Here is a 12,848-nt window from a genome sequence, read left to right as displayed (position 1 = left end):
GTGTGGCTGCAGTATGGTGCAGCTCTCAGGTGGGGAAGGTGTGTGTTGTATCATCTCACTCTGTACTCAAAAACGGTGACTGTGCCAAGCTGAGGTACTACCTACCATGCCACCACACCTTCCTCTCTGAGGTGCGACACCTGTGCTGTGGTGAGGATCTGCCTACCCTGTATCTGGGTAGTGAGTACTGCAGGATGACTCTAGTGTGCCCTCAGCAGGACTTGAGGCCAGCACCTTTGGGCAGAGGGATGGGAAACTGACTTGCTGATATTAATCCCCAATTCCTCATGGATTCCTCACAAAGTGCTGAGTGACTTGCCTCAGTTCTACTACTCAGAAACTTCCCGGGCCATGGCCCCCAGTCAGGGATGGGCCTCAAAGGTGAGGGCCAATCTCATCCCATAAGCAAAGGCACTATCCCATTAGACCCCACAGACCCAACCCCGTGCCATAAAATCTGTGTCCGCTGCTTCATTTGAACTGTGAACTGAAGCCCAGAACAAAGCCCCGGCTGCTTCTGCCTCTTCAGCCTGCCTTTCTGGTTCTGTACCTGTCTTCAGGACCACCAGGTGCACCGCATCGTCCCGGACATAGGAGACTGCAGCAATGTCATGGATGGGGACCCTGAGGATGATGTCTTCGCCGTCTCTCCACGCTAGCTTAACATTGTAGGCAGAGAGACTGATCACAGCATCGTGCTCCTGGGTCAGATGTCCAGGGAGCTGATGAGCCCTCTGGAAAAATACATAAGTTACCAGGAATGCAGGGCCCTGGCTCCCCTCCAGGAAAATGCTCTACCCCCGCTGTCACTGGCTGGGTGTAATCACAGGGTGCAAGATTATTTAGAGTCTGACATAATCAAGTATGGGTGTTGCCATCAACAGCCACACCATTTCAGGGCCAAGTGCAAGGCTCGGACCCTTCAGAGGATGACACTGAAACTATCTTTAGATTCAGATCACTAACATGTTGTTTTGAATATCTGGGAAATTTAAATTCTGCAAACAGCCACAGACCCCAGGAAGCAAGTCTAGTGAATGCACATTCAGACCGAGGGCCACTCTTCCTGGCCAGGAAGCAGGTGCAGCCGGACTATAGGAAGCTGGAACCCCCACTCCACACAGGAAGGCCAAGAGTCTGAGCAGAGAGCTAGTGCAGACCCAGGACACAGGGTGGAGTAAGAGGATACAATTACCTTTGCATTGTCTATAAAATGCAGAATTTCAGTCCTACTGGAGGGATTCAGGTATCCTGGTATGGAAGTTAACTGACCCAAGTACTGAAAGAGATTGGAGAAAAGAGCACCGTGAGAGATGGAGGGCAGCCCAAGTCCTCCTTAATGCAGGAATCGGCACATACGGCACGGCTCTGAGCGCTCCCGGCAGCAGGCCACAGTCTCCATGCTGCGGAGAAGCCCTGTTGAGAAAGCATGTCTGTGTCCTCACAGAAATCTCCAGCGGTTGGACCAGCCTCCCCACTTTCTACTACACTGTATTTGGTTTCATCAAAAGTGTTGCAACGAGCACTACCAGTCTGGCAGAGCCTTGATTCCTATCTAACTACCTCAAAGGCAGGGCCCTCCTGTGTGGAAGGTTGTGCAGGTACCTGCTGGTTTCATGTCTTCATCTCCACTACACCCAACGTGTATATTCTTAAAGAATGTTTTGTTTTTTAATGGGTTCTTCTTTGTTCCCAAGAAATGTCTTGTATACATGCTTACACAGCCTTTTGTTAACGCATATATTTAATCTATTAAAAGGGGCTAAAGTCATGTTTCCCTCTCGGAGGTACATGATGGACAGACCTCCCTCTGGCCTGACTCTAATTAAGAACTTCGGGCAGGACAGAGTAATGAGAAACATCCTCCCAGTCAAAGCTGTTCCCTTTCCTTCCCTTGTGAAGGTAAGCACCATGAATACACCAAAAGAGAAAAACACTGACAATTGTCATAAAACACTCCTGAGTGTGAGACCTCTTGACCTCAGAGATATTAAAACATGAAAAGTCATTTAGTGACACAGTAACAAATGCCTACTTACATTATTTAATTTACAATCATAAAACATTGTCATCTTAAAAGGTTAAAAGAAGTTAGCAATCTACATTAAGGTCACACTACCAGGCTTCTGAACTGTCACCGAACAATGACTGTAGTGTAACAGCCTACCCTGAAATTATAAAACATGATTGGTGAATGGAAGAAAGGGGCAAATTTTATTCATTGCAGAAATCTCATGCACCTAATCTAATCTGTGGCCATTAATTCTTTGCTTAGACATTCTAGAGACAGGAAACATAATGCTTTCTAAGAGACTCTATCCTAATACAGACCAACTATTATGAGATAGTTCTATGTTCTGGAATTCTTACAAGTCTTTCTGGATTGATCTTCAAATGTTCTCTTTTTCTCATTTCTACCTTTGGTTCTCTTATTTGAGAGACATTTCTGAATTTGTCTTTCACTATTCTACTGAACTTTAAATTTTAGCTGTGACAGTTTAAATTTCCAACAGCTATTTCTTTTTTTCCAGGTTTCCTCAACGTCCTTTTAAGTATTCCGTTCTTGTTTCATGGGTATACTATTTTATCTTACCTGAGAGTTTAAAATGTATTTCTGAAGTGCAATTTACACTCAGTGAATGAGCATCTTAAATGTACCATTTGGACAGTTTTGACAAATGCAGACAGAATGTGTCAGACTGCAAAGTCATTTGAACTGCAAGGTTGGTGGTTCAAGCTCACCAGCTGCTTCTTGGAAACCCTACACAGGGTCACTATGGGTTGGAATCGATTCAACGGCACTTAACAACAACAAGTAATTGACACCCTTAACAAGATCTAGAGACTCTATCACCCTGTAAAGTCCCTGTAAGCCTCCTTTTCTGTCAACTCCTAGTGCTAGCACCATACCTTAGTTTTCCCTGCTTAAGAACAAAATGTAAATTGTAATACTGTCTGGATACATGGATTTTTTTTTTTAGTTCAAAGTTAATACCTGGGCTAACAAATCTTTGTGTGTGTGTGTATGTGAACTGCGTGATAGTTACACAGGAGAACATGGGCTTTACACCATCGTTTAACTGCAATGATTACAATCTCCTCCATGCATCATCATTCAACAGTATTTACTTCCATTCACTTTGTTTTTCTTTTTTGGGGGGTGGGATGGGGTGGGGAGATGTACAAAAAACACTCAGGAATATATAGTAATTTAAACAACCAAAGGGCACATTCTGCAAGCCCGCCTCCTAGCCGCCAGCATCCAGTCCTCCGTCTCTTTCAATCCATGGATTTTTATTTGTTCAGTCTGAAGAGACCCAGAAATCTAAATACAAAGGATCAACTGTGCAGCCACTAAATAAGAACACGCACGAGCCATTCTTTAACCTGGAAGTAGGAGCAAAGTTTGCAACTACAACAAGAACCCAAAATCAATTAAAGCAAAGACTGATTAACTTTAATGCATAAAAAGAAGTAAGTTTACATGACAGGAAAATCAAGCAAAATCCAGACACAAATGGCACACTGGGATAAAATGTTTGAAGCTGGCTGTTGTTAAGTGTTGTCAAGTTGGTGCCGACTCATAGTGACCTTGTATGGCGTCTCTGAGGTTGTACATCTTTATGGAAACAGAGAGCCTCATCTTTCTCCTATGGAGTGGCTGGTGAGTTTCCACTGCAAACTTTGTGGCTAACAGTCCAGTGCTTGTCCTACAATGCCACCGGCACTCCTGAAACATGTGTCACAGGTAAAGGGCTAATGTAGCTAATAGTCATACAAATGAAAAATGGAAGCGAGGAATAACCAGCCAATTGAGATCAAAAGGGCAGAGTTCAGAAGAAAGAAGGGTAGGAAACACAGGAGGAAGTGAGATGAGTGACAACACATGTTAGGAACTACAACCATGACATGAAACAAAACGTGCAAGAACTGCTGAACAAACAACTGATTTGTTTTTTAAACCTCCACCCAATTCACAACAACTATATATTTAAATAGAAATTAGAAAATAAAATGTCCTATAGAAAAAAGCGGACATACCACCCATCACTAAGGGATGCATCCTAGAGCAAATGAAACTGACCAGCCCTAACATTCGGTAAGTTCACAGCCCTTTACAAGTTCAAGGGGATCCAGTCTCACTCAGCTCATTATTTTGTTAGGTCGCTGTGTCTGAATGTGTTCTCTTAGTCCATTCATTCTGCTTTTAAATTCAAGACAAACTTGCCAAAATGAAGAGTTTTCTGATACCCCTCCCCCCGACACACACACTTTAAAAAATATTGTTTAGATAACATGGATTTTTATTTTTTCAATTTGAAGTGATGCTAGTTTGATCACTTAGTTAAGGATCATCAGAAACAAACTTTAACCTTCATAAGATAAAAAAATTAGCTCTCTACAATGTATGTACAATGTCTAATACACAATAAAAAATTAGAACATTTAAAGAAACAGTACAATGTCATCAGTTTAAAAAAAAAAATCAATGGACACACACCTTCAAATATTAGAATTAGCAGAAAAGGCGATAGATAATGTTGGCTGTTAAGTTGCTTCTGACTCATAGCGACCCTATATATAGGGTTCCCAAGGAGTGGCTGGTGGGTTTGAACCACTGACCTTGTGGCTAGCAGCCCACTATTTATAGGATAACTACAGCATCACACCAGGGCCACAGAGAGACAGAACTATTAAAATATATTAAAGAGTTCACAGAAAGAGATGGCTATAATGTATGAAAATGGGAAATTTCAAGGAATTGGGAAACAGCAAAAAAGAAATGGAAATTCTAGAACTGAAAGAAGAGTATATGAAAGAACTCACTGGATGCAGTAGTAGGCAGAATATTGTAACATCCCATTCAAGATGTCCACGTGTTAATTTGGAACTGCTCCACATGGTTTCTTTAGCTGTAATCTTCATAGAAGAAAAGTGCCAGGTCTTTCTTCCAGGGAGCCCTTGGGTGGGCTCAAACTGCCAATCTTTCAGTAGCAGCCAAGAGCACACTGTTTACACCGTCCGCCCATTTCAACTTACAGCAGCCTTACAGGACAGAGCAGGACGGGTCCTCAGGGTTCCTGAGTCCATAGCTCTGTATGAACAGACAGTCTCAAAGTGAGGAAGACGATGGGAGGGGTCAAGAGAAGAAACGTGGGCAGTTACTACATTTGTAAAGAAAGTGGGTTCTTCTTTAGGGTCTCCAGAATGGAATACAAGCTTGCCAACAGTTGATTTTAGCCCAGCGAGGCCCATTTCAGACTTCTGACCTCCAGAAGTATAAAACTATAAATTTGTATTGTTTTAGTCACTAAGACTGTAATAGTTTGCTATAACAATAGGCAACTAACACAGACAGGCTACTAAGGAGATTGGACATAACAACTATAACAGCTAGAGGGTTAAACCAAATTAGAGGGCTGAGACTAAAATGCGGAAGAAAAAACAAGCCTCGATGATCTTTGGGACAGTATCGAGTGGGTTATTTTGGAGTCCCAAAGGTCCCAGAAGCAGAATGGGCTGAAAAATCACCGGAAGAACTACTACCAAAAATGTTACAAATTTTTTAAAAAAGAGCAATCTACTGGCCCAGGAAACTCAGAATCTCCATAGTAAGACATCCTATCCAGACGGAGTGACAGCTGATTTTCCATCACCAACACTGGAGGTCAGAAGGAAAAAGAAGAACAACAAAAAAACCTATCAATCCAGCATCTGTATCTGTCAAAATTAAGGTGAAACAGACATTTTCAGGGACACAAAACTCCCAGCTAAACCATACTAAAAGAAATGTCAAAAGCTCTTCAGGCTGAAAAGGAAATGATATCCGATCAAAATTCTTATACACAGAAAGGAAGAACACCAGAAATGGCAAATATGAGTATAGCAGACTGAAAACGGACCCCTGAAGAAGTCAGAAACTTACAAATGTGGAAGAAGGGCCTTTGCAGATGTGACTTTAAGATACTGACGTAAGGAGATGGCTAATAATTCCCATTCTGTTAGATCACCTTTCTTTGGAACGCATAAGGGTATCTTCCCATCAGCTGACCAGATTTCTTGACATACATGACTGAGCACCTCCCACGCTGAACAGATTTCTTCAAACATTTCAGCTGGTATTCTGTCAATATCTGGAGTCTTGTTTACTGCCAATGCCTTCAATGCAGCTTTGCCTTCTTCAGCACTATCGGTTCTTAATCATAACCTACCTTCTATAATGGTTCAACACTGGCCAATTCTTTTTGGAACAGTAACTCTGTGTATTCCTTGCATCTTCTTTTGATACATCCTGCACAGTTCAAATTTTGCCCATAAAACCCAACATCAAACCCACTGCCCAGACCAGCATTTAACCAATCACCCTGTTGCCAGCTGCCTTGGGGTCCTAGCAGACACTGAAACTAGCCCCATCAAGAGCTTCACTGCATTCCTTCCGGATCGAGCACCCTGAACACAGGTAACATGGAGGCTGGTGTGAAGTCCATCTACAGCCAGGAACTGCACCGTCACATCCATCCCATATTCCCTCATGAGCTTCTTGGCTTGCAGCAGTTCCCCAGAGTGTTCGCCACTCCACGTCCAATAGCTGCATTGGTTTGGAGAAAGTGTTCAGGGCACTAGATCGGGAAGGAATGCAGTGAAGCTCTTGATGGGGCTGGTCTGGTTAAGTCCTAAGCTGAGCTCACCTGAATCCCGGCACCAAAACTGCATACCAAATCAGAGCAGCTGGCTCCTGCCTCACACTGGCATGGTTCCCAACCATATGGCTCCTAACTCCCAGAGAGGAGGGTCTGTGCTGGAAGCAGATGAGGGTGATCCGGGATTGGCCACAACTCTGGTCACCAGGGGCACATGGGGAAAAAGACGGAACTATACCTTTTTAGTGGCCTGTGTGACTCTGTTCTTCCAGGCCACCTTCTGTTGCCAAAGTTGCTCACAAAGGTTCAAGATGGCCACCTGTTCACCAGTCAGTCTCCCTCTCTCGCCAATCCTGCTCAGCTACTCCTCCTAGCAAACAATGAATCCACTTTTCTAAGTTCAGGGTTCCAGAGTTTCTATCTGTGTCTATTTTATGTGGTCTCTCGTATCTTTGTTGTAGAGGGACCCTGTAGTGCGTCTGCCAGGTCCACCATCTTACCAGAAGTCTAACATCTATTCTTGAGAGTCTCTAAATTCAGGTGGAATTCACTCAAGGTCGTACTTAGGTTTTGGCAGGCTTGTTTTACTTGTCTTCAACTTGAACTTGAACTTGCAGGAGCGCAGCTGGCCCCTGGACTTGTTTTGTCTACTATCAAGCTTCTCCAGCTCCTTCTCAGCAGTCAATTTAATTCCTGTATATTCATCTGGTGAGGTCTATGCGTTAGTCAGTTTTTTTGGGAAAAAAGTATTTCTGGTAAATGTCTTTGGTCTTGTAAAATTCTATCACATAATCTCTGGGATCATTTTTGTCATCAAGGCCGTATATCCCCACTACTATCTTTCTTCTTTGTTTCTAACTTTCATATTCCAATCATCAGTAATTATCAATGAACCTTGATTGCATGTTAAATCAATTTCAGACTACAGATGTTTAAAAATCTTCCATTTCATCATCTTTGGCATTAGTGGTTGTTTCATAAATTTGAGTAACGACCATATTAACTGGTCTTCCTTGTTGTTGCTAAGTGCTGTCGAGTCGGTTCCACCCCATAGTGACCCTGTATAGGGTTTCCGAGGAGTGACTGGTGAAATTGAACCGCCGACCTTGTAGTTCAAATGGCTTTGCAGTCTGGCACAATTACACTACCCAAAAAGTTGGTGGTTCGAACTTACCAGAAGACACACCTGGTGGTCAGATTCTGATAGGTCACAACTTTAAAAGCCCTACAGTTCTACTGCCATGAGTCAGAAACGATTCTGGCAACTAAACTGTGTTGGAGAAACAGTGAAATTACAACTGTCTATATGCAAGGTCGGTGGTTCAAGCTCACTAGCATCTCGGACACCCTATACAGAGTCACTATGAGTTGGAACCAAGTCAACGGCACTTAACAAAAACACACAATAGTATGATTCTATAATAGAAAATCAATATATAATAATCATAGTGGAAAGCAAGAGAAAAGCATGAAGTGGAATTAAATGCTTTAAGATTTTTGTAAGTAAAGTGACAAGACCAATGGCACCTAGTTATGGATGCAGGTTGTAATACCTAGCATAATGGTAAATATTACAAAAAGATATGGCCAAAAAACTAACAGAGGATATACAATGGTATGCTAAAATAGTAACAGAAAAATATTCAATGAACCCTAAAGACAAGAAAGGAGGAATAAAGAGCAGAGAGAAGAACAGAAAACAAAAACCAAGATGACCCACGCAACCCCAGGACCTCAATGATGACAGGAAAGGACCTCTGACCTCTGAGTACGAGAGACAATCAGACCGAAGTAAGATACACTATTAGGTGCTCCCGAGTTGGTACCCACTCACAGCAACCCTAACCCGACATAACGCAATACTTCCTGGTCCTGGGCCAACCTCACACTTGTTGCTACAGTTGAGCCCATTGTTGCCGCGAGTGTACCCATCCATCTTGTTGGGGGTTTCCTCTTTTTGTCCAACCCTCCACTTTACCAAACATGATGTCCTTCTCTGGTGACTGGTCCCTCCTGATTGTATGTCTGAAGATGAGAGACCAAGTCTGGACATCCTGATTTCCAAGGAGCACTCTGGCTATACTTCTTCCAACACAGATTTGTTTGTTCTTGCAGTGTTTACATACGACATTGATAAGAGATAAACTTTGCTAGTTTAAAACACTATGTGGAAATTAAAAACTTTCAGAAAAGCTGCAAAATTAAAACTCATACACAGAACCCCCATGTACCCTATACTGATACTCACTTACTACCATCGTCTCCTGTTTGCCATATCATTCACACATTCATAATGAGCAAGTGTGTATGGATGAAATACTTTTCTCAACTACTGGAGAATTTTTTCAATGTGTAATTTCCTAAGATTACATGTATTTTCTATAACCACTAAAACACTCATACAATCCTTCAATCTGATCACCATTCACATTCCAATTCTGCCAAACAGCCTAACCCAATATTATCGTTCATAGCATTGTCTTTTCCTTCCCATTCAAAAGCAGGCCAGGATCAGATAGCGTACTTACTTTTCAGGTTTCTTTAGTGTTCTTCAATCTGAGCCATTTACACAGCCTCTCTTTGACATCTAAGTCACTGCCATGTTTTGAAGCTGATTCCCATCCCTCCCCTCCTCACATTTGGTTTTTCTGATGCTTACTCACGAGCAGACACCGACTGCTGTTATATGAGAAGTGTGGTGTCCTTTCAGCTGGAGCTCACGATATCCTCCTCACAGGGACAGTCGTTCCGATCACTCATTAAGGCATCATCTGGTTTCCCACCACTTTGTCATTCTTTTTCCCCTTGCAACTAATATGTAACCAGCGGTGTTCATCATGGAAAATGATGAAAATATTATGCTCTTCATCAGAACTTCCAACTTCCTACCTGAGCTCCGGTGCTCCCACTGCTTTTATCAGCCAGCACTCAGAACCCTGCAGTAAACAAGAACCCTCTATTCTGTTTGTATCTTATCACTGATATGGACTCATGGACTCCTACTTTTCAGTGGCTTGTCCTAAAAAAAATCACTGTCACTAATGAATTGGGTCGAGTCCTAGTGTGGAGCTATACGATAAGCACTCAACTGCAAGGTCAATGGTTCAAACTTACCACCTGTTGTTTCTTGGAAACCCTAACAGGGTCACTATGAGTTGAAACCAACTCAATGGCGGCACTTAACAACAATGATTTGATACTCAAACTGTCCAAGAATGACCAGTGGATGGTTTTCAAACTGTTCTCATAGTTTTTCCCTTTAAATTTTTTTTTTTGGTATGTGGAAAAAATACATTCCTTAAAATATCTGCCAGCAACAACTTGCACATTTCGAATTACAAAGGCTTTCAGCTTTGCTTGCTCTGGAGGCTAAAAACTCTACCACTCTGGTGTATGTTCGGGCTCTTGGTTCTATTGCTGCTGCTCCTCTACCATTCCTCCAGGGTCACAGCCTTCTGTCTCTGAGCTGTTGCTGTGGTTAGGTGCCATCAAGTTGGTACTGACTCAGTGACCCTATGCAAAAAAGAATGAAACACTGCCGGTCCGGGGCTAACCTCACAATCATCGCTATGTTTGAGCCCACTACTGCTGCCACTGTGCCAATCCAGCTCATTGGAGGTCTTCCTTTTTTTCCTCCAACCCTCCACCTTACCAAGTATGTTATCCTTCTCTAGTGACTGGTCTCTCTTGATAGTATGTCCAAAGTATGAGAGACAAAGTCTGGCCATCCTGACTTCTAAGGAACACTCTGGGTGTACTTCTTCCAACACCGATCTGTTTGTTCTTTTGGCAGTCTATGGTACTTTCAATATTCTCCCCCAACACCACAACTCTACTGCATCATTTTTTCCACAGTTTTCCTTATTCACTGTCCAACTTTCATAGGCATGTGAGATTATCGAATATACTGCAGACCTCTAACTGACATCTTTGCTCCTCAACAGTTTAAAGAGGTCTTGTGCAGATTTTCCTAACACAATACATGATCTGATTTCTTGGCTGCTGCTTCCATGAGTGTTGATGCTTGATCTGAGCAAAATAAGAGTTCTTTCACAACTTCAACCTTTTCTCCACTGATATGGATGTCGTTTATTGGTCCAGTGGTGAGGATTTCCAATGTGTAGGGGTCTCAGAGTCCAAAGGAAACTTTCTGTCTTCTTTGATGGGAGTGAGATGTCCTCACCCTGTGCTTCTGAGATGGTTCATTTTAATCCCATGTTAGAGTTTCAGGTTTTTACAGTCACATCCAAACCATTATCATCCCATGAATATCTTCTCCTACCTTTTCTTACCAAGACCCAGCAAGACAAAACATTGTTTACAAAGACTGTGGGTAGAATGAGCCATGTGAAATCAATCACTGCACTGCACTTACATACACACAGGGGCCTTCAAAAAATTCAAGAAAGCATACCATTATCTTTCATTACATTTTTCTGAGTTTTTTTAAAGTACCCTCATTCATACATGCCCAAACATATTTTTGGTTGTTGCAAAATTATATACCTCATAGCAATCATTAAGTGCTCCTTTTATCTTGTGCACATTTTAGTGACATTGTTTACCTACATCAAGCTTTGTTACCTTTTCCATCATCAAAAATAGGAAATGTAGGCTAAGCACTGGGCTGCTATCCAAAAGACTGGCACTTCAAACCCACCAGCCACTCCTTGGAAACTCAATACAGGGTTGCTATGAGTTGTAGAATACACAGAGCCACGGTACAAAAAGAAACAATCAATGCTCAACCATTTCAAGAGGCTGCATATGATCAAGAGTCAATGATGCTGAAGGAAGAAGTCCAAGGTGCACCTGACAAAGAACAAGGCTCCAGGAACAGACGGAATGCAAACTGAAATCTTTCAACAAACTGATGTGGTACTGGAAGCACTCACTCATTGATGCCAAGAAATTTGGAAGACAGCTACCTGGCCAGCTGATTGGCAGCGATCCATATTTGTAACTATTCCAAACAGAGGTGACCCAACAGTATGCAGAGGTCTTCAAACAATATATATCACATGCAAGTAAAATTTTACTAAAGATAATTCAAAACCGGCTGCAACAACACATTGACAGGGAACTGCCAGAAGTTAAAAGTTGGATTCAGAAGAGGATATAGAATGAGGGCTATCATTGCTGACGTCAGACGGATCTTAGCTGAAAGCTGAGACTACCAGAAAGACGTTTACCTGTGCTTTACTAACTATGCAAAGGCTTTCTATTGTGTGGATCATGACAAGCTATGGACAGCATTGGGGAGAATGAGTACTCCAGAACACTTAATTGTGCCCATGAGGAACCTGTACATAGACCAAGAGGAAGTCATTTGAAAAGAACAAGGGGGCACTGAATGGTTTAAAATTGGGGAAGGTGTGCATCAGGGTTATATTCTTTCACTATATTTATTTAACCTGTATGCTGAGGCTCATCACATCATCTGAGAATCTACATTATAAGAAGAATGCAGCATCAGGATTGGAGGAAGATGTATTAACAAACCTGCGATATACAGATGATACAACTTTACTTGCTAAAAGTAAAGAGGATGTAAAATCAAAGACCACAGTATTGGGTTGCACCTCAATGTAAAGAAAACAAAATTTCTTACACCTAGAGCAATAAATAACACCAATATAAACTGATAAAAGATTGAAATTGTCAAAGACTTGATTTTGTTCAGATCAACCATCAACATTCATGGAAGCAACAGTTGATAAATTAGACGACGCCCAAACCTGCAGATAGTACCCATTTGACATAGCCTTGATGGCATGATAATCAAACTTGACTAGATGACAATAGGAAAAAAAAAATTTTTTTTTGGATCAAGGAAATGAGGGTAAATTGCTACAATTTGATGAACTTGACCTATATTCATGGAAGTAGTAGCTCAAACACCAATAAGGAAGGAAGAAGTCTTCACATCAAGTATCATGTCCTCTGTACACAGGGTAGATAGAGACAGGCAACTTAAGACACTGGTGACCTAAAATGAGGGGGTGATAAAGGCACAAAGTGACTGGCTTACAAGTTTTCAAAAGGCAGTTTAGTTTAAGAGTGTGCAGGGGAAGGTAGAGTCCCCACTGAATAGTTTTCATCTTGTCTAGATGGGTCTGGTGAAAGAGATGAGGATAAGATTCCTATGATTCAACATTAACTGTTATCATGACTAATTGAGACTGTCACAGTTGTACAGGTAGTTTT

The 12,848-nt window shown here is 42.0% G+C and overlaps 1 protein-coding gene across 1 annotated transcript in view; it reads right to left on the bottom strand.

The window, feature by feature from the left end:
* Positions 1 to 12,848, bottom strand: part of CCM2 (cerebral cavernous malformation 2) — a 78,565-nt gene that overhangs the window by 10,024 nt on the left and 55,693 nt on the right. The window contains exons 5-6 of the mRNA XM_006832258.1: positions 1,196 to 1,279; positions 551 to 734 (exon numbers count right to left, since the gene is read on the bottom strand). Coding sequence (XP_006832321.1) covers positions 551 to 734; positions 1,196 to 1,279 — 268 coding nt within the window. The remainder of the gene's footprint in view (positions 1 to 550; positions 735 to 1,195; positions 1,280 to 12,848) is intronic.

This window comes from Chrysochloris asiatica, unplaced genomic scaffold (assembly GCF_000296735.1).
Source record: "Chrysochloris asiatica unplaced genomic scaffold, ChrAsi1.0 scaffold00006, whole genome shotgun sequence".
In the NCBI taxonomy this organism is placed as follows: Eukaryota; Metazoa; Chordata; class Mammalia; order Afrosoricida; family Chrysochloridae; genus Chrysochloris; species Chrysochloris asiatica.
This window is presented reverse-complemented; position numbering and strand designations above follow the sequence as displayed.